Source organism: Phalacrocorax carbo, chromosome 1 (assembly GCF_963921805.1).
Source record: "Phalacrocorax carbo chromosome 1, bPhaCar2.1, whole genome shotgun sequence".
Taxonomy (NCBI): domain Eukaryota; kingdom Metazoa; phylum Chordata; class Aves; order Suliformes; family Phalacrocoracidae; genus Phalacrocorax; species Phalacrocorax carbo.
This window is the reverse complement of record NC_087513.1, coordinates 44,060,183-44,085,843: the sequence shown is the minus strand read 5'-3', so window position 1 is coordinate 44,085,843 and position 25,661 is coordinate 44,060,183. Positions and strand designations below refer to the sequence as shown.

Below are 25,661 nucleotides of genomic sequence, written 5' to 3'. Positions count from 1 at the left end.
CTCACTGACAGACTATCTAAACATCTATTTTGGAAGGCACTTTTAAATCAATACCATGCTTCTAATTGTTCCTTTGATTTTTTTTTTTTTTGTGTGTGTGTACTTGTGTTGAGACTAGAGTGTGTTTAGTAAGCATAAAATGGTGTTAGGATTGTTGATTCTGAGTGCTTCAGCAGAGGCTGGAGGAGGTACTCTACAAACACAGTTATTGCCACGGAGACCATCACCTCTCACCAGCCTTTCTCCATCTGTAATCATGTTATGCTTCCGTGCAAGTACCACAATTGTCTACACAGAAGAGTAATTTTATGAGAGCATTTAATGTATTTTTAGCCTCTTTTAATGTAATTTTAGCTGCAGGAAGCACGGAGAAGAAGCCAGCATCATGTAAACAGCCAGTTTTCCATAGATCACCAGCAAGCCATTGGAAATGGCAGCAGATGATGGGCTCATTCCAGTGAATAACTTGAAGAAAAAGCACAGGTACCTCTTCAAATGCCTACAGAATCTAATTTAGTACTTTTTTGTTGTTATTAAAATCTGTATGAACTGCATTTCTTCAATAGTTCTTGTATTTTTAATGTTTTCTCTTTGCGTGACTGCCACAACTTTTCTATCCCTAAGCCATTTTTTTGCTTGGATTTTTTAAAATTGTAAAAATATTTGTCAGGCAAAATACTGCAAGTGGCAGCACTGCAATGAAGCAACAAAAAGCAATCACTGGAGGTGTGGTTTGCGGGAGATAATTACAAACCCCTGCAGGGCTATGAGGCACAGATGAGTGCTTCTGGTATGGTGATTATCTCATGGAGGTGCCTTATTGTTATTATGAATTTCTTTCAGCCCTATGTATAAATAATTTATTTAGTAAATTACTTTGATCTCTGATGGAAACTCTAAGTTAGTGTTAGAAACTTCCAACTGGGAGGTTCATAGGCATTAACCTATTCATGTATAATGCCTAAACACCAATCAAAAGACTCTCTCCATCTAAGCAACTTCATAACTTCATTACATTTAAAGAGGATGCAATGGTGCAGAACGTAAATGACACAGACAGCACTGGTAACACTTCTTCAGCTTAGAAAAGGCTATTTGAAGTCCTGTTGAGAAGCTGGACTTTTTAGACATGACTCTAAGTGGCTCCTGCTTGCCTCATGTTTCTTCTCATATTTGTCAGTAGTCATTTTTGCCTTCACAGTACACTTCTAATGAGCTACAGAGAAAAATGCTATTTATGCAGATTACTCTCATTTGCACTGCAGAATCTCTAACAGCATTATCTATCTTCTTAATATAAACATTCTCCACATTCTTGTGGAAGATATTACGAGAAAGTTGATTATTGCAGCTCTCTTGGTAAAACAATACCAAAATAATGATCCACAGCACCATATGTTTTTTTCTAATTGGATCTAAGACTCCAAAATAGTAGAGGAAGGCTACAAACACAGTGAGGTGGGTTTCCAACTTCAACACCTGGTTTTGATTGTGGATATTTGCATAAGCCAGAGAGAAACACACTAGGATGCGGGTTGCGGGTGAACACCCAAAATACAATCTTCCGCAAACCAAATTTTCAATAGAAGCTCATAATGTTCACTGTATAGTTTTCACACTGACCAAAATGTTTTAAAACTCTGTGGAGAAAACAGGAACAGCATAAAGGTGGGTTATAGACTAAGCTAGAGTCTTTCAAATTCAGGAAACCCAGGTAAACTGTAATGACAGAATCTTTAATCCTAATTCCCACATCCATGGGCTTGAGACAGTGTTGAGGCCATTGCATTCTGCCTACACATGGAGATCTCAAATCCAGCAAATTGCTTTTCTTGGCACGTAAGCCACGAATACACTAAGCTGCAAAGGTGTCAAAATAATACTAGTAAGAGAATCACATGGATGACATGAACTGGCCACAACTTCAATTAAGCCACCATAGCAAGTGGGCAGAAATAGCAATTCATACACATAGCCGGGATCTACAACTGGGAAAATATTGCTCCTCCACACTTCCCAGGACAAATAGGGATCATACTGGGAAAAGGAAATACTTGTTTGTTGGGCTCCCCCTTCATCTTTCAACCTGAAATTGTATTGCTACAGCAGGTCAGTTACACGTCAGTAACATTACCAGTTTCAAAGGCACTGATTTTTTTTATAAATACATGGTTAACGAACAAAGCAGAAAATACCTGCAACAGGTACAATGAGGAAAGGCCGACAATCTTTTTCTCTTGTGCTTGCAAATCAGGCACCAGATGACCCCAAAATACACAGATGATTCTCCCACAGTTAGGCAAAGGAGTGGGAAGTGAGTAAGAAGCTTTTAAAACCAGTTTGCATAAATAGGCTAGAAATAGATGGTGCAGCAGAGAAAGATAAAGGAGAACCCGAAAGAGAAAGAAAAGCTGGAGCTAATGTGTCAGCCCATTATTATAGCACTTCTGGAGACTATCACATGGATACCTACACACACCAAGTGCCACTGTACTGCAAAGACCATGAAGTACTTTTGGGATAAAGTATTGAGAGCAAATAGGAGAGGCAGAGTTCTCCCCAGCCTTTTAAATCAAAAGGCTTATTACAGAAGTAGCTATTTCAGACTTGCAAAATGTTAACTATAAACCCAGTCAATATAAACTTCAGGACTTTAACAACTAAACCATTAATCTGTCAAGCAGAGTAATTCCTTTGCTGTCTAAAAGAATTTCATGCCCATGAACAGAGCAGCCATGCTGTTATACAGCTAGGAGTAAATAGGTACTAAATGCCTCTGGAGAGAAGGAAGAACCTTCTTCACGACTGTACCTACTGCACTTTTGAAGAAAATATTTTCAAACAATAAAACATGTACAGATTATGTCCTACTGTGTGTTTTGTTATTCAAGGATGAGTTTTTATTCACAGGAATAACCCACTTGTCTTACAAAATGGAAGCATAGCGTGTCTGTGATCCAAAGTCTCTCTTGTTTGCTTTTACTAATATTATTTCAGAACTATTTTCACAGGTTATACCCTTTTCAAATGTGCAAACTTGGCCATAAAGGAAGCTCCTGTTAATGTAACAAGCCACATAACAAGTAAATTAAGATGCAAAGCAGGAGATCTTGGAAGAAACAGAGGGTTCTTGAGGCAAAGATCCAGAGGGCTTGTTTCAGATGCTGTAAAAAAGGGATTAGCAGTGGCAACGGGCTAAAGAAGAGCTGGAAAGGAGACTGATTCTAGGTGAAGAGAGAACAGAAATAGAAGCAAAGGTCCATGAGGTAAGTTTTAAAAGGGAGAAGTTTTAGGGCAGACAGGGAACAATCTTTCAGATGAAGTGAATTTATTAAAGGTATCAGGAGGTGGTATCTGTAGGGATACAGTCATGGTATAAAGTAGGACTGAGGAAGAGCCAAAAGAAATGGTTTAATTGCATATTCCTTTTGAATGATTTTCCTACTACAGTCCTACTCTCTGACTGCTTTGTAATACAACTTCTGTATGCCAGCACTACTTTTTACTTTTGCTTAAAAGGAACAGACCTGGCAGGATCTTTCTGTGGAAAGAAAATCTACTTTCCCCCCCCCCCCTCTGAACAGCACTACTCAACATGGAAATTATTCACAAATCTCTGTGTTCTTATTGCAGTATATATATAGAAAGATAGTAGGTTGCATTTCTTTTAACTGTCCCAATTATGTAATATTCTACAACGCAGTGGTAAATCGGACTGGAAAGCAAGCTGGGCAATAATTTGAACCAGCCAATGTTATTAAAAAATTAACAAGTCAGATTTTGTCAGCTTCCTCCTTTTAGTCCTCTTCATTACATTTTTAACTGTGTAGAGAAAGCACTTCTATTACTGCTTTCTGAAAAGCAGAGGAAATGGGAAGAGAAAACACTGTTATTATTAGTAGAAAATGACACTTCATGGTCATCAGTTTAAAAGCATTACAATCAGCTTCCTCTTGCAAAATGAGAAACGCTGTGGCTGAAGGCACTTGAAATCAAAGATTAACAGAAACGCACTCTTTGATTTCCAAACAAGAGACCATGCTACCAAACATACCGAGTTCTTAATTAAACAAGAAGAAAATGAATTTCTTAAATAAACGAGAAAGGGAGGCATGAATTAAAAGAAACATATATGCCTGAACATCATAGCCTGCTTTTCTGTAGCTCTGCCTACCCACAAATGCTTGCAGCTGGCTGCTCTGCTTTAATGATTGAATCTCGCTTTATTTTGCCACTTGGCTTCTCCTCAGCTTCTGCCTGATCATATTTCTAAATGTCACTCACGTTTATGCAGGCCAGTGCACAAAACAAAATTAATTTAACTGAATGGCACATTAATATTATTACTTTTGACAGCATGGAAAACTTATTAACTATAGCATGTCACAAGGCTGGTCTTCTAGTGAGTAGTATAAGTACAACATTGAAAGGAAATGTAATACATTTGAAAGATTAGGGTTTTTTGCCTTATCAGACACTCTAAGAAGACAAATCACAAAGCTTTTCCATAATTATTAGAATATTATATGTGCATAGCTGTCACTTCACAGAAAATCCTTGTCCTCCTGTGATAGGGTACAGGAAGCCACAGTACAGTACTCTTGTTTGATTTGAAAACATCTCTTGTAGTAAGTATGGGCACCTTAATGCTTAGTTAATGTAGTTTCCACTACCAAGAGTATCTCAGTTTCTAAAAGCAATTGACTCCAAAACTTTACATTATGGACTGAAATTACAGCATACACCCGAAAAAGGATCGTAGACAGCAGAGAACTGTAATTAAGAATCAAATCAATTACCGATTTCTTACTTGTAAGATGTACCACTGGATGTGGTAGTGTATTAAAAACCTGGCATGAACAGAGCTTTGCTACGATGACCATACATTATCAATTAATGAAAGACAGAACAAACAGATTAAACAAACCAGTAAGTGGGAACGATTGTCATGATGGAATGCTATGGCTACGGCTGCTGGTAAATTCTGCTGAAATTCAACAGGCCCAGGGAAAGGCTATCAGGTGAATTCAATGTCTCCATTACTGAAACCGTACAATGTATTTCCATTTGTACTGCAAGAACCTCTTCGCTTTCCTCTGTAACAAACTAGCAAGACAAAAAAGACCTTGCACCTTGTACCAGTCTGTTCTGGGTCTTGCTTTCCCCATAGCCTTCATCATGCTGTGCTTTGTATTGGTAGCTAGAAAGGTGTTGATAACACACCAGTGCTTTGGGTACTGCTGAGCAGCACTTGCACAGCACCAAGGCTCTCTCTCCAACATCTCCCCCCTTCACCAGCAGGCTGGGCTGGGCAAGGTCTTGGGGGTGGGCACAGCCAGGACAGCTAGCCCTGACTGACCAAAGGGATGATCCATGCCATATGATGTCCGCTCAGCAATAAAAGCTAAGAGAAAGGGTGGGGGGCATTCATTATTTATGATATTTGTCTTCTGGAGTATCCACTATGTATACTGAAGCTCTGCTTCCTGGGAAGTGGCTGGACATCCCCTGCTGATGGGAAGCAGAGAATAAAATCTTTGTTTTCCTTTTGCTTTTGTGCACAGCCTTTGTTTTTGCTTTTATTAAACTGCCTTTGTCTTGACCCACAAGGTCTTTTTTCCACTTCATTTTCTCCCTGCCCCCCGTCCTGCTGAGGAGGGGAGTGATAGAGCAGCTTGGTGGCACCTGGCATGAAGCCAAGGTCAACCCACCAGCTACATTATAAATAAATGGTTCCTTTTGCAGTGACACTAACACAGCCTGGTTCACTCACCTCCTGCAGATCTATGTCCTCCTTTCTCTCATCTCTTGCTTGCTGTAACACCAGTTCAGCTTTCATGTTCCTCCATAATATCCCCCAGCACTACCTCCAGCTCCCTTCCATGACCCCAATCACAAATCCCACAAAATACAGCAGACTCCTCCAAAATCTCCTGAATTGGCAATTAGGCAAGAGAAAGTATGTGATGTGGTTGTCTTACGAGTAGAAACTTGCTGGTTAGCTAGTGGCAAGACAAACAGAACGCATGAGGACCTGGCACATGCTTAAGGGTTTCTCTGAACAGGGTAAGAATCTGAGCACCTATCCTCTTTCAGCCACTGGTTTCAATTAAATTTACAGAAGCTTTCTTACTGTGCCCCACCTGCTCCCAGGGCAGGATGCAACATGCTTCTGGGCCAAAAGCAGCTTGTGCCTTTATTTTTACAAGAAGACAACGCAGCCATACAGGCAAGTCAGGATCCTCACTGCACTGCAGCCACAGGGGTGGCCTAGAAGGGCTGCAAACTGGGGGACTGCACAGCAAGCTGGAAAGGAACTGGATTTGCTAACGAGAAAACCACAGACAGCTGATGTATGTGAACTGCTGATAAGTGAAGTCCTACAACAAGACAGCTCTCCACCTGTAATTTGTCAAGAGGAAGAAGACTCACCCAAGTCAATGCCATCTTTTACTTCTATCCACTGCTTCTGTGCTACAAGCACAGGCAGGATTTGAAATCCCTTTCTATATTGTTGTTCTCCATTTGGAAAGTTTTCTTACATTGTCCTCTTTTACTAATTTTTGTGATGGTGTTTCTTCTAGAGCATCAAACCTTCCCAAAAATATGAGATGGGGTAAAGGATAAGCAGCTGGAAAAGATACAAGCTGAAAACACTCAGAAAAGCTCAGAGGCACTCTTGTTCTAGTGCTTCCTAGTTTCAGGCAAGTCAGACATATGTAAAATACCCTCTCAGATAATTTCAATGTTTTTGTCTGTGGTTCCAGTTGAAATGAAGAATCTAATATATCCTTACTTCTATAGTCTCTTGCACTGTAAGTTTTAAGTTCAGCTCATTAAATATTTGTGCTCCGCTCAAGAATATGTTCCTTCTAACTAGTGCTATATGTTCAAATCTATTAATTTTACCCTTACCAAGCTCATACCCACTTCTTAAACTAAGCATTCAAAATTATATTTTTATGAAACTACTGAAATATATTCGAGTTTTTGGATAAATACATACTGCCAAGAACCTATTTTATTACTCTGCTTCCCCTGCCTATTTCACTTTGAAAAACTGTCTTAACACATTCTTTAGGAAGACGAGACAACTCATCAAAGGTCATCATAGCAATCAGTACCACACACTCAATTTCATTAATCTCTTCAGCAAAAAGAAAGAGGTCATTGCAGTCATCTATAGGAAAGAAGACTGTACTTACCAGGAGTTCTCTGGCTCAGTGATGTTCATTTTTAATAAATCTTAGACCACAGGGGAAATTCCAGAAGATGGAACAGTGCTAATGTTATGCCCATCTTACTCAACAAAAGGCCACACGGGATGAAGGTGATATCTATCAGCCATTTGCCTTTTATCAAACCCAGATGAAACAAAGGAAGGACTCATAAAAGTTTGCATTAATGATGGTTTAAAGGATCTGGAATATAATGAATGTGAAGTCACATGGTTTTATGGAAAATAGGTTTTTTCAACTAAACCCAGATTCACTCTTTGATAAGACTGTAAATTTGATGAAGAAAACATGCAAAATTCTTTTTTTTTTTCTGTTCAAGGTGTACTGCTGCTTTTATAGATGTGGAAGACATGTCTGCTGATCAAGTAAGCAGGTGATACAAGAATTAATGTAATAGTAAATAGTAATGCAACAGGTTGATCAGAGAGAAAATGCTAAATCACTTAGCTATAACAAGTCACACAGAGTACATTTTCATACAGCCAAAAGCAAAAATTCTACATCCTAAGACAAAGAACTCAAGACTATTTATAAGTATCTACTGACTCAGGAACTACATGTTACAAGGCAGGGCCTCCTGCTGAGGACTTAGGGTCATAAGCTACAGTCTATGAACTGCTAGCGTAACACTGCAAAACACTCAATAGTAGAAGTGAGCGGAAGTAGCTGGTGACTTTGCCTGTCTGGCAGAGATATAAGTATACTGCACACAGTCCTTGTATACACATATTTTTTTTAAAGATGCTGAAAACTACAAAAAAGGTAAAAAGTCACAACTCATTGGAAAAATGGGAGAAAAAGCCTGATTGTGAAAAACATAAAAGATGAATTTCTGCAGCTTTCTGAAAAGAGGATTGGAAGTGACTTGATTACAGTGCATAAGTACTGTAGAGAAAAGGAAGCATCATGTATTAAATGGCTTAAATCTACTGAAGAAGGGCATAACAAGAATCAATGACTTGGAGTAGAATCCAGTAAGATCCAAATAACAAATAAAGTACACATTTTTCACAAAGAGAGTAACTGCTGAAGCTATAATGGATGTGTTATTTTCTCCATCTGCTGATGCCTTAAAATCAGTAACTTGCAACCTCTTTGGGTTTGAAGACCCTCTAAGAATTTTCTGGCAGAGGTGCAAAGCTGCCTGTAATGAACACTGGTTACTGTCAGCAGTCTTCTCTTTGTAACCTTTGTCAGTAAGATCTCACGCAGAATTTTCCAGTGGAAATTCCACAAAATTCTGATTAGATTATATTAAAATGTGTCTCAGGAGACTTGGTTTAGCTGAACTTCCATTAAAAACATGCAGGACAATGCTGAAAGTCAGGATGCCATGAGGAAACCTGAGCTTTCAGAGTTTGCAGTCTATGGCCATGCAGCCAGGACAAAATGCCGTAGGCTGAGACTAGGAGGGTTTCTAGCTCCTTATTCCAAAACCAAGCAAGGTCCAACTTTCAAGTTTGAAAGGGGGCTTCCTTGTGCCACCTTCTTCCCAACTTGGCAGAGAGGGAGCACTACTATCTCCTGGATGCTGCCTGTTTCCTAGACTGTGTTAGATTACAGGAAGTTCTTTAAACTGTTCCTTGAAGATCTAGGAGTCCTCCAGATTTAGGGCAGACAATCTCACCTCTTTTAGAAAAATACCCAATTTGATAGGAAATAGTAGTAATTCTAAACAAAACAAAGGTTTTTGAAATGCGAGATTTTTTTGCAGAAAAATTTTTTTAATGTTAGCTAGTCTAGGCTCAATGCAAATAAAATAGATCAGATTTAAAGACCTTTCATCGTCAGCAAGCTGTAAGAGCTCATATAGTGGTGCCTTCTGGCAATGAACCCAAGGCTAAAAGTCTAAGGAGCACGTCCTGATGTTTATACACAAGATATTCACAGCTGTATATGCCTTATTGTGCTTGAGGCAGATTAACAGCTAGTTTCATGATAGGCAATAGAATATTTCATTGGCAGGGTACTACAGCAGATTTCTAGTCCAACTGCCTGACCACTGCAGGGCTGACCAATAGTTCAAGCACATTATTAAGATCATTGTCCAAATGCCTTTTAAACACTGACGGGCTCGGGCCATTGACCACCTCTCTAGGAAGCCTGTTCCAGAGTTTGACCACCCTCTTGGTAAAGAAATGCTTCCTAATGTCCAGTCTATACCTCCCCTAGAGCAGCTTTGAACCATTCACATGAGCCCTATCACTGGATTCCAGGGAGAAGAGATCAGCACCTCCCTCTCCCCTTCCCCTCCTCAGGAAGCTGTAGAGAGCAATGAGGTCACCCCTCAGCCTCCTTTTCTCCAAACTAGACAAACCCAAAGTCCTCAGCCGCTCCTCATAGGACATGCCTTCCAGCCCTTTCATCAGCTTTGTTGCCCTCCTCTGGACACATTCAAGGATCTTCACAGCCTTCTTAAATTGTGGGGCCCAGAACTGCACACAGTACTGCAGGTGAGACCGCACCAACGCTGAATACAATGGAATAATCACCTGTTTTGACCGGGTGGTTATGCTGTGTTTGATGTACCCCAGGATGCAGTTTGCCCTCTTGTGCTGTGGAAGAACCACAGCTCTTACTTTGTGTCACAGAATTGTAATAGTTGTACCTATTTTTTGTACAATAAGTACAAGAAAAAGAAATTAGAGTAATCAAAATTAATTCAAATGACCCACATCTCCTGGAAAATGTGTCTGCTCTAAAACATCACAGAAAATTAATGTTTGGCCTGACTGATTAATGTGAAATTCTGAATGAATAAAACCACTTTCAGCATAATCCGCTGCTATCTAATTCTGGGCCGGGCATTAAGAGACAGGTGATGTCAGCTGCAGACCTCAGGGCACTCAGATGAAAATGAGCTACTGCCAGTCTTGAAGCCTGAGCTCCACTCACCGACAGAGATCCTCCTGTTAATTTTCACTGTTACTGAAGAAGATATGGAAAAACAAAAGTAAAATAACTGGGTTCCAGACAATCCAGCAGCTCCGAAGATTACCAGAAGCAATTCAAGTAGCACCTGAAATTGGTTAATGATCTAATGGGAAGCTCAGGTGCTTTCTGCACTGCCATCCATATCACTGAGAAGCTGCAGTGCCATGCTCTACACCGGTGGCATCAAAAGCAAGTTATAAACCCCACAAAATGGTAAGCATCTAGAGAATGACTCAGGTTAGAATTTTATGGCAAGTTCTCTATCTAAGAAGAAGAGATTTGAACTCAAGGTCAGCCACAAGTGGAAAAAGGCACTAGAGAATGATTCCCAAATTTAGTTGCCATTATCAATGACAGTGGAAGTAGCAGTAACTCCTACTTCTGTTCTGTTGTAGGAGAATGCATCCAGCTGATCAAGCAGCAATAACATACCACTTTGAACTCTCTCCCTGCTAGTTTGGAAACTCCTGCCTTTGGCACTATTTCTATAGTTGTAATTGCAGATATAATGCTCAAGGAAAATGTCTTGGCCTCCGTGTCACTGGATTCAGTTTCAGGTATTTCTCTTCAACTACTGCTTGGCCAGTAAGAAGCACGCACAGGCAATATCTGGGTTCAAAAAGGAGATCAGAAATGAATTTAATCAGTGCACTGACAATTGTAGCTTAAAGTGAGTTGTGTTCTGCTCTAAGTGGACAGCAGGAGAAGTAATTCCGTGGCAGTAACTGTACTGAAGTCCTCCACAGAAAAAAATCCTACTCTGGAAACTCTGTCAGTGGAAAGGAAAGAGCAACTACGGTACCACTCCATCCATCTAGCAAGGAAGCCAGCCAGGCAGCCATCTGAAACAAAAAGTCCCAGTTAATGTAATTAAAGGCTGCTCACAAAACTATTAAAGTCTGCACAAAAGCTTCCATCACAGAGATGCATCATAAAAAAAAAGATGTACTTCTGCTCCATACTCAGGTCTACATCTTACATACACACAGAGTGAGAATATGTTGAGAAGCGAGGAGGTAGAATGACTCACAGAATTTTGATCTCTGGTCAACATAGATACTAAAAGCCAACAGCAACTTTAGACCATGGGGGCTAAAATGTGCAGCTTAATTATTAACTGACTCACTCAGATGTGCAGAATGATGGTAGAAGTTAAAAAAAAAAGAAAAAACTTAAAAGAATAAGAAACTGAGAGATCAATCAGCATTTTATGATTTTTTCCCTTTGTGTGGTCAGTGCTGTAGAAGTCTGGAGAGAGACAGAGAGGAGAAATGGTTTCATCTTTAGACAGTGGCATCATTCTTGAAGTAAAATTCCTCACTATTAGATGACAGAGAGTTTAAAAAAATTTTAACTCTATAGCACCAACATTACAAATGTTCATACTCAGATAAGGTACAGAAAAGCATTTACACCTATCATGTTAATCTCTTTAAATCTTACATATGATGTGGTTACCTATGAGCACACACACATAATATTTGCTTTGATCTATCTGTGTGATTGAAAATGAAAGACTAGCCATAATCAGTCCTTCAAAAAGAACTGTGTGTATGTCATAGACTGCAAGATCTTAAAAATTGGATACGTCAGTTCTCCATTAACCTACAAGGGAAGAATGCAAAAAATGCAGAAACAGAGATATTCTATGAAAAGGGCTTTTTCTGCAAGTTATTATTTTGTACAACTGCATCCTGGCCAGGCTGAATTAGACATGAACAAGAGAGAAAGGCTATGTTGTTCCAAAGGTTTTTAGAATCTAATTTAAGTCATCATGTCCTGAGTGTTTCTCCAGTTATGATGATAACAATCACAGGGTAAGCTGCAGAAGGCCACAGAAAAGAAAGAGGAAAGAGGTACAGGGTTGGTTGCACTAAAACTACCCAGCTGCCTCACCTGTGACACACTGAGAGCGCATCGGCCAATGTGAGGAATTTCTTTGGCCTTTCGTGGAAGGCTGAGTTTTATGATAAAATCGAACAGGCAACTCTGGGAATGAGTTAGCGCTGTCTGTCATCTATTTAATCTAGAAATAAGACCTGGTACCACATCCTAAATTTATGTACTCTACCTCTGAAAAATATTAGCATAAAGACAATAAAAGCTTAATACCACAAAACTGAAAATAAAATATTATGTTCTAGATTCTAACTGTTATTTCTCTAAAATAAGGGCATTTGGTGCTAATTCCTGTCACAGGTACAATGCAAAGTGCTTCAAATGCCAGTTAAGCTCATTGTTGAACTAAACTGAAACACAACAGACTCTGAAAAGAGGTTAAATGGTTACTATGGTAATCCCTGACATGGTCTAAATTGGTGTTTAAGAGCTGACAGAGGAAGAAATGGAAGAAAATGACTAATCCGTTTCTTTCTCGGACCACTATTTCTAAATCTTTGTCTTTAACCTTTTAAAAAATACATGTTTCTCTGATGCTTCTGGAAACCAAGATCTTTTACTTCTGCTTGGAGTGGGCACAACAAAGTGAGGAGAATAGAGTGGCATACTATGCCTCAACCTTTTAGTGAAAAAGCTGTGGGCTTCTTTGTGAGAGCTGCTCTTTTCTTGTGACTGTTAAAACACTGGTCTCTGTTCTGAAGGTCCTTCTGATGACACTTATGATGGAGTATTTTGATACAGTCATCTGACAGCTTCCCTTAGCTTCTGATCCTGGTTTGTAACAGCAATCAGATAACGATTTTTTTTCACTGTCAGTTTGCAAAGGGAGGGGAGAAAGGGAAATAAGGTATTACCCTGGACTAGTGCAAAGCTTCTGCCTAGAATTCCAGAGAGAAATGCAACTTCTGCTTCTGGGTAATGCATTCACTGATGCTGGTAGCCAGAAAAGTAAGTAAGTACATAAAAGTCTGGGTGGAGAACAATGCAGGAAAATTTCACATACGTAGTGTGTTCCCAGGTCCTTTTATACCAATCAGCTGATTCTGCAGATGCATTTGCAATCCCTCCCAGATTACAGAGCTTTATAACTCGGAGTAGTCTGCGATTATAGCTGAATTCCCTGAAATGAATTCGGCAGCTTCCGTCCAAAAGATCTCTTCATAGCATAGCTTTAGCACCTTCTCCTTGGAATATACTTCAATCCATGCTAATGACTGATACATCAGCTATGTGAATGAATCACTTGCAGGTACATGGAGAATACTTCCAGCATCTAAGTGATATAAATTCTGCTTAAGTCCTTTAAAGAAGAACTCTAAGACGATTTTGATCCCTCTCAGCATCTTTCTCAAAAGCCTATGAAAACATGACTCAGAACATTGCTTTCCAAATGCCAATGTATATTTAACATCCAAGTCCAGTGCTGTTGAACTCCTTGGCTGGTCTGGACTCTCTCCTTCATTTTGAAATATCCTATACTTGAGAAATAAAAACCACACACAATAATTTTAAGGGGCAGAGATGGGGAATTCTCCACTACTCTTTCTCTGTAACTTCCTAAAAGGTCTTTCAGAATATGCTTTGTCTAGAATCAACATTAATGTAAATATTGAATGCCAATACGCGGCATGTGTGGGACACCAGGGGATTGGGCTCAGCCAGCATGGGTTTATGAAAGGGAGGTCCTGCCTCACTAACCTGGTCTCCTTCTATGATAAGGTGACCTGTTTAGTGGATCATGGGAAGGCTGTGGACGCTTTCTACTTGGACTTTAGTAAGGCCTTTGACACTGTCTCCCACAGCATTCTCCTGGAGAAGCTGGCGGCTCATGGCTTGGACAAGTGCACTCTGCGCTGGGTTAAAAACTGGCTGGATGGCCGAGCCCAAAGAGTGGTGGTGAATGGAGTCAAATCCAGTTGGTGGCCAGTCATGAGTGGTGTTCCCCAGGCTCAGGGTTGGGGCCAGTCCTGTTCAATATCTTCACTGATGATCTGGATGAGAGGATTGAGTGTGCCCTCAGTAAGTTTGCAGATGACACCAAGTTGGGTGGAAGTGTCGATCTGCTGGAGGGCAGGAAGGCCCTACAGAGGGACCTGGACAGGCTGGATCGTTGGGCCAGGGCCAATGGTATGAGACTCAACAAGGCTAAGTGCTGGGTCCTGCACTTCAGTCACAATCCCATGCAACGCTACAGGCTTGGGGAAGACTGGCTGGAGAGCTGCCTGGCGGAGAAGGACCTGGGGGTGTTGGTTGACAGACAGCTGAACATGAGCCAGCAGTGTGCCCAGGTGGCCAAGAAGGCCGACAGCATCCTGGCTTGTATGAGGAATAGTGTGGCCAGCAGGAGCAGGGAAGTGACCATCCCCCTGTACTCGGCACTGGTGAGGCCGCACCTTGAGTACTGTGTTCAGTTTTGGGCCCCTCACTACAAGAGGGACATTGAGGTGCTGGAGCGCGTCCAGAGAAGGGCAATGAAGTTGGTGAAGGGTCTGGAGAGCAAGTCTTATGAGGAGCAGCTGAGGGAGCTGGGGTTGTTTAGTCTGAAGAAGAGGAGGCTGAGGAGTGACCTTATTGCTTTCTACAACTACCTGAAAGGAGGTTATAGTGAGGTGGGGTCGGACTCTTCTCTCTAGTAACAAGCAACAGGATGAGAGGAAATGGCTTCAAGCTGCGCCAGGGGAAGTTTAGGTTGGACGTTAGAAAAAAATTCTTCACTGGAAGGTGTCCTGGTTTCAGCTGGGATAGAGTTAAATTTCTTTGTAGTAGCTAGTATGGGACTATGTTTTGGATTTTTGCTGGAAACAGTGTTGATAATGTGGAGATGTTTTAGTTGTTGCTAAGTAGCGCTTACACTGGTCAAGGACTTTTTCAGCTCCCCGTGCTCTGCCGGGTGCACAAGAAGCTGAGAGGAGACACAGCCAGGACAGCTGACACAAACTGACCAATGGGATATTCCATACCATATGATGTCATGCTCAGTATATAAAGCTGGGGAAGAAGAAGGAAGGGGGGACATTGGGAGTGATGGCATTTGTCTTCCCAAGTAACCGCTACGCGTGATGGAGCCCTGCTTTCCTGGAGACGGCTGAACACCTGCCTGCCCATGGGAAGTAGTGAATGAATTCCTTGTTTTGCTTTGCTTCTGTGCGCAGCTTTTGTTTACCTATTAAACTGTCTTTATCTCAAACCATGAGTTACCTCACTTTCACTCTTCCAATTCTCTCCCCCGTCCCACCAGGGGGGAGTGAGCGAGCGGCTGCGTGGTGCTTGGTTGCTGACTGGGGCTAAAGCACGACAGAAGGTTATCAAACATTGGAACAGGCTGCCCAGGAAGGTGGTTGAGTCACCATCCCTGGAGGTATTTAAAAGAAGGGTAGACATGGTGCTTGAGGATATGGTTTAGTGGTGGACTTGGCAGTGATAGGTTAGTAGTTGGACTTGATGATCTTAAGGGTCTTTTCCAACCTTAACAATTCTATGATTCTATGATTATTATTTTGTGTTTGGATCATTAGATGCTTTGCATCAAGTGTAGGATCTACTTTGTCAGCACAGTTTAACCTCACGATGCTCCTCCACAGCTGAAAGTCCAATGATAGTAAGTATGTTTTTGACAAATAAGCAACACAAGTTCTTCTGATCTCAGAATGAATACTGTCCAGAAACACAAGGGCCCCAGCAGAGCTGAATTTATCACTGAACTTCTCCTTCTTGTCTACTATCCTCTGTATTTGAATTTAATATCTGCAAAGCCAGACAGTCTGAGATGAATCAAGACAAGTTCCCTTTTGATTTCAAGTAAGCCAATTACATTCTTTTTGTTATAACACAAGAAAGCCTCTGACCTCCTAAGGTAGGTGTCTTTTCCAGAGAGGGAGTTAAGAAAGAGAATACTCAACAAAGGTATATAGTGGGATTGTCAGCAATTTGAGTATTAAAGGTGAAAAAAAGAAATGTGTCATTCTAATAGCCTGAAACAGGTCTGTAACTGCTCTGCTTGAGTCATATGGTTTTCCCTTTAAAATCACAAGATCTCAACATCTTCAATTTCAAGCTGAAAACAACTAACTGCTGAAGAATTTCAAATCAGGCTTGTTTATTCTCAAACTTGAGCCATCTTCCTCATATTAAGAACCTCTGTTTTGTTCCCTGTCTCACTATCAAATTCAGTACTTCTGCAAGACAGCTGTTGCACTTATGTTCAATATTGTGCACTTAGGTGAATGTATGTTCAACATTGTGCGTTTACTGTATGTAACTTTGCCACAAAATCTGAAAATTAAAAACCCCTTGTATTTAACATTTTAAAGTTTTAACTGGGTGCAAGGTGAAGTGAACTTCAGAAAACTTTAACAGCATGCAGAAAACATAGTGATACAATATGATATGCAGCTAAATAAAGGAGACCTCACATTTTAAAATTTGTCTGACACACTGACAGAATCTCCATAGGGATAATGATACTTTCTTCTGCAAAGCACAGTGCTATCTGCAAAGCTATATAAGAACTAAGTGTTATTATTAGGGATGGGAAAGGTCTATTAGATCATCTGTCCATCTCTGATATAACAGAAAATGACAGTGATTTGCTGCTGTGATTTGACAGTGACATTTGTAAAAATGTCCTTTCCTCTCAAATCTCTGCAAGTTTCAGTGCTGAGGATTCAATAAGCTAGACAGCTTACTAACTTCGTCACTCTCCAACTTTTATGAAGCATACTGAGGTATTAAATATACTCATTTCAGGCCCACTTTTCCATCTCCTTCCTTCAAATTTTAGTTTTAAAAGAAGGAAAGAACAATCTGCACGACTAGTGCACATGTCAAGCTTCACAGAACTGGTCTTTCACTCCCCAGCTGCAGGATCACTTATATATTAGCAATCTGCAAGGCAGTATTGTAGCATCTCTCCTGCTTGGGATTGTGCATCATGTAGGAGAGAAGCTGTTGTCCATCTTTCTTGTGTTTTCCAGCAGATTTCCATCCAAAATATACCGATCACAACCCACTGTGATATGAGCATGCATCCATCATGTAACCTATCCATGGTAGAAGCCTCATCAGGTAATGCATGGAGTCTTATCTGATGGCAGTTGTAAGAGGTCTGCAGAACTCTTGGTGGTGGATGCTGGCAGGTTGAAGATCCTCCTCCTCATGGATGAGGGCTCTGCTTCTCCACTGCTTTCAAGGGAAAGAATTGTTTCTGCTCTTCCTTATATTGCCTAAAATTTCTTGGAATGTTTGCTAGAACAGGTTTTCAATTTAAGTGCCAATATAACAAAATGTCTGGAGGGAAATCAGTTGAAGTAGGCAGAAGGTGACTCTCAGTCTGATTCACACTGCTGTGAGCAAAGTAGAGGTCTGTCTGGCCTTCTGTACTGGAGTGATAACAGTTATTGGATGCAGTGTGTACTCAGATAAAGTTAATGGCAGTGACATCTGGTAGATGACACAGAGGAGTAACTCCTATCATCTGTTTTTTAACACTGTGCCCAAACCATTATATGTCAGACTTGGTAAAAGTGAATAATCTTTCAGTATCTACCACTCTTCCCTCCCATGTTCTCAGTCATGAGACTGAAGGACTGCTAGATAAATCACCTCTGTATATTCACAAGGACAGCAGAGCTTAAAGCAGCCAGGGAAAAAGGATTCAAGGTATGCAGCTCATTAGTAGTGGCCTCCCCAATATTTAGCAGTCATTGTACAGACTCATACATTCCCAAGGCCCTCTGGCAGTCATACAAAATCCTTGCTTAAAGTTTTGTACCTTCAAAGCACTTCACCAACATAAATATATTAACAAGACCTTTCCCGGAAGAGAATGCAGTGGCAGAGAGATGCCATTCAAATGGCTGGGCCATGAGAGGTAGAGCTTCAGATATTTCATTAAACCTTCATCCCCTGTCATCAATTTCAAGCCCATTTAGAAAAAAGGATGGAAATTACAGAGGAGCTTTATGAGCAAAAAGAAGAGTAACTGCTCGTAAAATGATTTTGCCCCCTATGATTGCAGTGTTAATTAAATTGTATATTCTGTGATGTGCATCAACTGAATTCTACATAAAGTGAAATAAAGATAAGATTTTTATATCCAGTTTGACTGATACCACCTAGATGGTTCTTTCGAAGTGACTGCTGTCTATTGCCACTGATGGGCTTTGGTGTGTATCTTGTTTTGGGCTCACAATGAAAACATTAAGGATAGTTTTGGCATCTGATGCTTAATTGCAAACATATGTAGAATTCTAATTAGTGCTAGGTTGTTAAGAACTGACAAACTTACCGAAGTGCTGTAAGGGCAAAAAAAGAAATAAAACATGTCATTCTTCAACTATTGCAGACTATATACAGATGTGCTTCTCAGAGACAAATTAATTATGCAATTATAACATGCAGAGTAGTCTACAAAAGGCTTTTTTGTAGTAATAGAATTACATTTGTCATACATTTTTGGATGAAATCCAGTTGCTTAGGTTTTAATTCAATTTTTATCATGTTTTTTACAATTAGTAAGCCAGACTGCCATATCATGTTCATGATCACTACCAGGATACAAGCATGTGTCTATTGCTACACATCTGGCTTAGGTAAATCACGTTAGCCTTCATATGCGCCGTACTGTATTTGCTAATTCTGAAGCCAGGGTACATCTTGGTCACAGCTGTATCAGCTGTGAATCCTGCAACATCTGCTGTGTGAGCTGATAACAGGTTTATGAGGATAGGACCTCTCCCATCTCTCTCTGTCCCCTATTTATTATCACATAAAATGTACTAGAATTTGTTTGGCATCTTTGCTGTGGAGCAGAGCCAGAACACTGAAGATGGTGAGGTACTTGGCAGTAGTCAAATATGGAAATATGAATGACATTTCAAGCGAAACACAGCTCCCAAATCATTGAAAGATGTAACTCTCTTGGTTCTTCATAGAGGTTTCTTTTCCAAACTGGACTAAGGAATTATTTGAATCAGGCTCAACAGATATATGATAGAAGTAGAGGACCAATAACAGACGAAAATAAGGGAAGACCTTTTGGATTAAATATACTTGGCTTACCTACATCTTGAGTAACTGGTTTCTGTGAGGTCATTTTTTATTTGTACCGTAAGCTTAGGAGCTGTTGTGGAAAAGCTACAACTATTATATAGAAAACTGAGATTAACAAAGCCTCAACTAACCACAGTTATTATATTTTCCCATATTTATTGGAAACCTTGCATGTCTATGAGCACAGAGATGCAAAAATGAAACATGACACCTCCTGTATTATGAAAAAAATATTTAGGGAGTTGATGTAAGCACAGTTTTTCATGATGTTTTCACAGGATCATATTGCCTAGCTCCTTATAAATAAAAAAAAACACGCGCTGGTAGCAACTTCAAAAAGGCCTTATCAAAAAACTTTACACAAATGACAATGTTTTTTCTGCATATATAGAGCCTAAAATTTGAGGAAAGGTGAGGGCAGAGGCTCAAATGGAAACTAAGAAAAGCTACTTTCTTCTAGCTAACATCACTCTCATACTTGGGCTCTGAAGGCACAAATAAGGCACAACCTAGATTTCGTCTCTACTGCAAACTATTCAAAGCTCTTGTAATACTCTTCTAAAATCCAAATACTTTAAGAATTATTTATTTTAATTACCCTCTTCTGTTTTAATAAAAAGTTCTTTCCAAGTCAGAATTCATTTTTGGAAATAGCTCACACTGTTCAATATCTATTTCAAGCAACATTATCATTGTTTTGTATTAGCAAGAGATAAACTTTATGAAGCAACCAAGCGACTGAGTCAGGTCTTACTGTGGACATGAGCTAGAAAACTCGAGAGTCAATGTTCTAAGCCACAAGATAGATGAAACCCCACACTAACCTATACCATGTTATCTGTCAGCTGCATATAGGGATACCATTGTTTATGTTCTAAAAACTTAAAGTTATACTAGGAAGGTAAAGTTCCAATACCTATTTGGCTTATTTTGTGTGTTTTGAAACAGAAAAACATGAAACAGTTTGCTATCACACACAGTAGTGCAATAAAAGTCCAATTTGATACTTAATAAAGTTTGGAAGGATTAATACACTCCGATTTCACTTTTCTAGCTTTCTGGTATGCTGAGGTCTTAAAGGAACAAGGCTTTTTAAGGCCCTTTAACACCCTTACAGCTCAGGGAACTTCAAACTTCCTTCTTCTCTTTTTTTCCATTTTCATCTTTAGCTCTAAGAGTAGAAGAAAAGTGCCCCATATAGCACAGGTACCAATGTCACATGCAGTAGGAGAGGCCTGCAAATGCTGTCACTATGAAACAATGCCATCCAGAATAGTCTCAGTGGCTTTCAAATAAATAAGCAGTAGAAGAAAGCCATCTGAAAATACAGTCTTTAAAAACAAACACTCAAAAAGCAATACCAAAGTCTACTATTTTTTTAAATCTGAGAAGGCTGCATGGCTTAGCATCTGCTGAATTTTTCACAACTTGTAGTCTAAATCCAATATTCACGTTTTTGTCACTTGTATTAAGGAAAGATTTCATGCAAAGATTGTCCTTTTAATTACAGAAACTAAGGTTTGAATCCAAAGCAACTTATTAGCTAAATTAGCCAATGAGAAACTCAGACTTAGATTCCTTCTTCTCCCACCAGAGAACTGAAGCATGCTGTGCACTCTATTATGAGTGGGCAGATATTATCTAGCAATCAAAAGGAAAACTCATGTAAAACTGAGTACAAAATGGTCTTGTAATAAATAAAAAGGTGGATGTGCCAGTATGAACAACCTCAGAGGATGCACAATTGATTGAGGAAATATTTCCAAAAAAGTGTCTTGTGTCCATGTAGCACTATACCTACTAAATAATGAACCCACAGGATGTTGGCAAAGAGATGAAAATAAAAAGGTGATTAATATTTGAGTGAGGTGTCGTTCCAAGGTCTTTGTCAAATGCGTAATTCTAATCAATGGATATTATTGCATAGTAGCTCAATAAAACTGTAAGGTATTTCAATGAAAACTTACCATTGTCTTCAAGCACAATAAAATGCCTTGAGATGCAAACACTGAGAATGATTAGGGGCAAAAAGTAGCCTAAATGCACATCACTCTCATAATTCGAATGCAAATTCTATGTACCCAAACGGCATCAATTAATGAAAAAGTCAAACTCATGAAAACTTTCCTAATATGTTGCATAAAGTATCAAAAAGATTGAAAATAGGATTAGCAAAGGAGAATGTACCATTGAATGAATATTGGAAAAGATGCTTATCAAAAATTTATCAGGCGAAGTAAGTCTGAGAAATGCTGATAACAGATGGGAGCTGTCTCGGCAAAAAAACTGTTGCTAGTTTGACTGTTTCTCTAGCTGAGGATAAAAGTGTCCCGGGGGAAAAAAAAAGAGTGTTTTTCCTTACCTCTTCCTTCTCTGCACTTTGCAAGTCCCTCCACTCCTCGGTGACATGACCGAAGTCCACTGTGTTCATCGCAACCTTATATTCCCCAATGATATCATGTTTGGAGAAACGATCAAAGTCATAAACTGCCATCACTAAAGTTTTTCCACCCAGCTCGGAGTATGGCACCTGCAAAGAAGAGAAAATGACAAACTCTGTATCGCAGACAATAAAGGTCAGTCCACTACAATGTAAATCTATTTCTTTGGCGTATCAGCTGTCATCTCAGGTAAACTGAACTGCAGAGAAAATTATGAGGTGTATTTGTTTCAGAGTCACCAGACGCAGTATTTTTTGCGACCAGGCTCTGGCACTCGATAGAACAATGTGGCAGCTCACTCATCACTCCATGGCTTTTTCTCATTCTACTCCAAATCATTTTGTGGGTGATGAAACTGAAACAGGAAGCCCAATTATTTGCACTGAAGACACATGAACTTTTCACACAGTGGTGTCTTTCCCTCAATAAATCAACTGTCATCACTCAGAAATGGGTAGCTCCCAGACTGATGAAAAAACCAGAACCGGCTTACTGTATCTGACACAAAGTAATTAGACACTAAATAGTTCCCTTACAGTACCACTAACTATTACTTAGGAAGGCATATTTTTCATTATTATACCTTTCACACTGTAGACACTAAGGTGCTTTCTAAGTCACAGTGTACAGCTAGAAATTGTGGTGGCAGAAGGCCAAGTTCTGACTAATTCTCCAGCTGTTCTGATGTGTTTTGGACAGATGCTGTGGGTTAGGATGCTTATGAGTCACATTTTTAATATTCAGATGAAGATGTGCAGTTCAGGTAAGCTACACTTGAGTGGCTATCTGAAGAGGTCTGATTTAGGAATTGTTTGAATTTATACTGAACACTTGGTCAATTTGAATATATTCCACAGACTTCAGTACACATTTCTCTATTAATTGTCTATATAAAAAGAGAAACGAAAGCATGGCATTATCATTGGCCGTGTTAACCGCTGTATGTTCCGGTCTGTTTAAACTCTAGGACTGTAGTCTTTTATTACTGTTTGGCTTTCACTTGCTTTTTAAAGTACTTGCTAATAACATGAGTATTTTTTCATAACATGTTACGTAATGTTTAAAAGAAGCTTCAGCTCCAGCTTCCATTACTGAGTACAATAGTTTCAGTGGCTACGTGGTTGTGTATTGTGGCACATACTATAGCAAAATCTATTTTGATTCTGTAAATTATCTGTAGCTTCTAAAAAGCTGTAGAAGGCAAATGTATGTGGAAGGCAAAATTCCAAATAATTTCACTTTTATTTTTACACAGCCTCAAAAACAGGAAGAGAAATGTTCTAAAGTTTCTTTCTCCATTAGCTTACAATACCACTTAATGGATCCTGGTCATTTGGAATGCATGAAAAGACTATGTTTATGATTATTTACTTTTTTTATCATTAACTTCCTCTCAGTAAAGCTTATTTTAGCTCCTTTCATCTTTAATGAAGATCTAGCAGCAGTGCTTCCTCCAGTCACTACCTCTAAAGCAGCCTCAGCCTACTGCTTTGTTTAGGACAACCAAGGATGTCCTTAGCTCTTGTGAAGGATTTCTCCGCCTCCCTGCTTTCTGCTCTGCTCAGAGATACTTGGCCTCTTGACTTAATGCAGGTGAGACCTCAGTAGAAGGACACGTATAGGAGCGTTTTCTTGGCACAGACATGTCATTCCTCCAGACATCCTACTTTGGGCCTGGGGAGGAACACCTCTCTCTGCCAGACTGGTGTAGTCCAGATAGGATATCTGAGTTTCCTTTTGGCAGCACAGTGCAGGTATACAATTTGGACAGCTGGAGCCTGATGGACACCTGCACCCTGGAACAGTACCATGGACGCCTGGGAAACAGAAGTAAAAACGGGACTAATATTGGGAACCACCCAAAGAAGAGAAGGAATGAGGTCCTGGGCTCAAGATGCAATACAGCAGAAATGTAACGCATCTCATCCCCATTAGCCCTTCTTTGGGAGGAAGGCAGGCAGCTCACAGCTGTGCCCTGGGGTAACAAAATGGGCCTGGGCTGCCTGGTGGGCAGCTCTGCCAAAGAGAGAGATGGGAAGGATGCCAACACAAGCTGTGCACCACCTGAAACAGTTCCCAGAAGTAAGGCTCTGCCCAAGTAAATGAGATATTGTCAGTAGTTCCCACAGAAGTTATTTATTACAGTTGCAGCACTAGTTAAATGGTCACTTGTCTTTTTCACTGTAGTCCCCAGAACAATGATAGTCCTTGGCATGCTCTGTAGGTTTTCTCTTGAAGTCAGACCACACTACCCAGGGGATGATCAGTATCATATTGGGATGCACCTAAACATGCTGTCAGGTCTCACATGGAAAGCAAACTTTCTTCTGGAGCATAAAATTTGAATATTAAAGATGTGACTTAAAACAAGTGGACATTATAGCCCAGGAGTGGATGATCTGGTTTATAATTTGTGCCTTCATCTTAGATGACAGCATTATTGGTTCTTTCTTTTCTTTTGTGAGCTGCAAGGGAATCAGTAATTTATAACACTGTTTTCTTTTAAATACTCTCTTAAGAAAGCTCAAGAAAAAAATAGCTCCGCACAAAAGATTATTTTTATGAACATCTTCAAGGGAAAAAATAAGCTGATATATGCCGTAGTAGTTCTGGCCTCCAGGGATATTCTTCTCATTGAATGATTACATAGCCTGAGTCTTTCACTGTTCCTGTTCTCAATCTGTAGCTGTCATTCTAAGATTGGGCATAGAGAGAAAGGCCTAAAGTAACAGCAGAGGAATGTATATTAGGAGAAACCCTATGAAACACGCTGTATAGTATTCCTTTATTGTATTTAATTGGGGTTTAGGTACAACTATGGTTTTACAAACCCCCTGTTGACAGATTCTATTGGAACGACTTAAATATTGCAGCGTAAGGCTGCAATTTATTTAATACATATTGTACATTTATTTAATTCATATGTTATTAAACCTGAGACATGATTTCTTTTCATATGTAGAGTAGCATAGCAAAGAATTGCTATGACAAAGTCTAGCAAGATTAATCTGCCATATTGTCCTTCATCCATTTACCTTCCTTGAGTTTTAATTTATTTTTGAGGGGAAAAGAAATGGTATGCTGAAATTCATAAATCAGGCTACAAAGCTATTTAAAGAAAATGCTGGTCTAGTGAAATGTACCTGACATTTCTCAAAGTGTCACTGTTTTCTGACTTTCTTGTAAGTTTTATCCAACCATAAAAGATGGATCAGATTGTCATACATCAGGATAACTGAAGTGCCTAAAATCAAACTGTGCCTTTTACACCTACTGAGGTTTGACCCTATGTTATACCATTTTCATCACAAGATTGAGTATCAGAGGTTTCTGCACCATGAAAAATCACTACTCTGCTGTTACCAATTAACTAAGATGTCTAACTTCGTAGCCAAGGATGAGATGCATGCTGGTTAAATAAAAAGGTTTCAATAATTATCAGAAAAATACCTTGAATGTAAATTGCTCATTGAAAACAGGGTTAAGGGTCTTTCTGTGGACTTTTGTCTCATATTTCTTCTTCTTATCAGGCAGCAGGAAAACTTTCACATAGGGATCAGATGTACCACCCATATCTAAAGCAGGCAGCTCAGCTGCTTGAATAATCCCAACCAGAAGCTGAAAAGAGAGAAAAACAGCAGAATGAAATTTCAAATAGATATTTATAAAAAAAACTGTAACAGAGAAATACACATGCAGACTCTATTTCTGGTCTATGAAATACTATATCCCCCTGCCCCCCACACCGGCTTCAAGGAAGGCAAATGAAGCAACACTATAGACTTCAGAAAACCAATTACAGCAGATGCAGACTGTACAAAGGCTGTTTTTAAGCAGAAAAGAGGTTTTCAAAGGGCAGCTGATTACAGCTAAATACAGACTTCATCTTTTTACAGGCTGCAATCAAATAACTTTCAATTGCTCTCTCCTCTTGTGCATTATTTTTCTATGCTGGGCACCATGAATAGAAATCACATTATTAAACAATCAGGAATGCCTAATTTTGACTACAAAATTTGTATTCTAAATCCCCAACATGTAACCTTCTCCCCTACCAAACACAAAAAGGTGATATATCAAATGCAAATGGTCAGACAGA

At 39.7% G+C, this 25,661-nt stretch overlaps 1 protein-coding gene across 4 annotated transcripts in view; it reads right to left on the bottom strand.

Annotated features, from left to right (window-relative positions):
* The window catches only part of SYT1 (synaptotagmin 1), a 362,867-nt gene that overhangs the window by 59,729 nt on the left and 277,477 nt on the right, over nt 1–25,661 (bottom strand). For all 4 annotated transcript variants that reach the window (XM_064450060.1, XM_064450045.1, XM_064450067.1 and 1 more), the window contains 2 exons: nt 25,013–25,180; nt 21,484–21,651 (listed from right to left, as the gene is read on the bottom strand). In XM_064450060.1, coding sequence (XP_064306130.1) covers nt 21,484–21,651; nt 25,013–25,180 — 336 coding nt within the window. The remainder of the gene's footprint in view (nt 1–21,483; nt 21,652–25,012; nt 25,181–25,661) is intronic.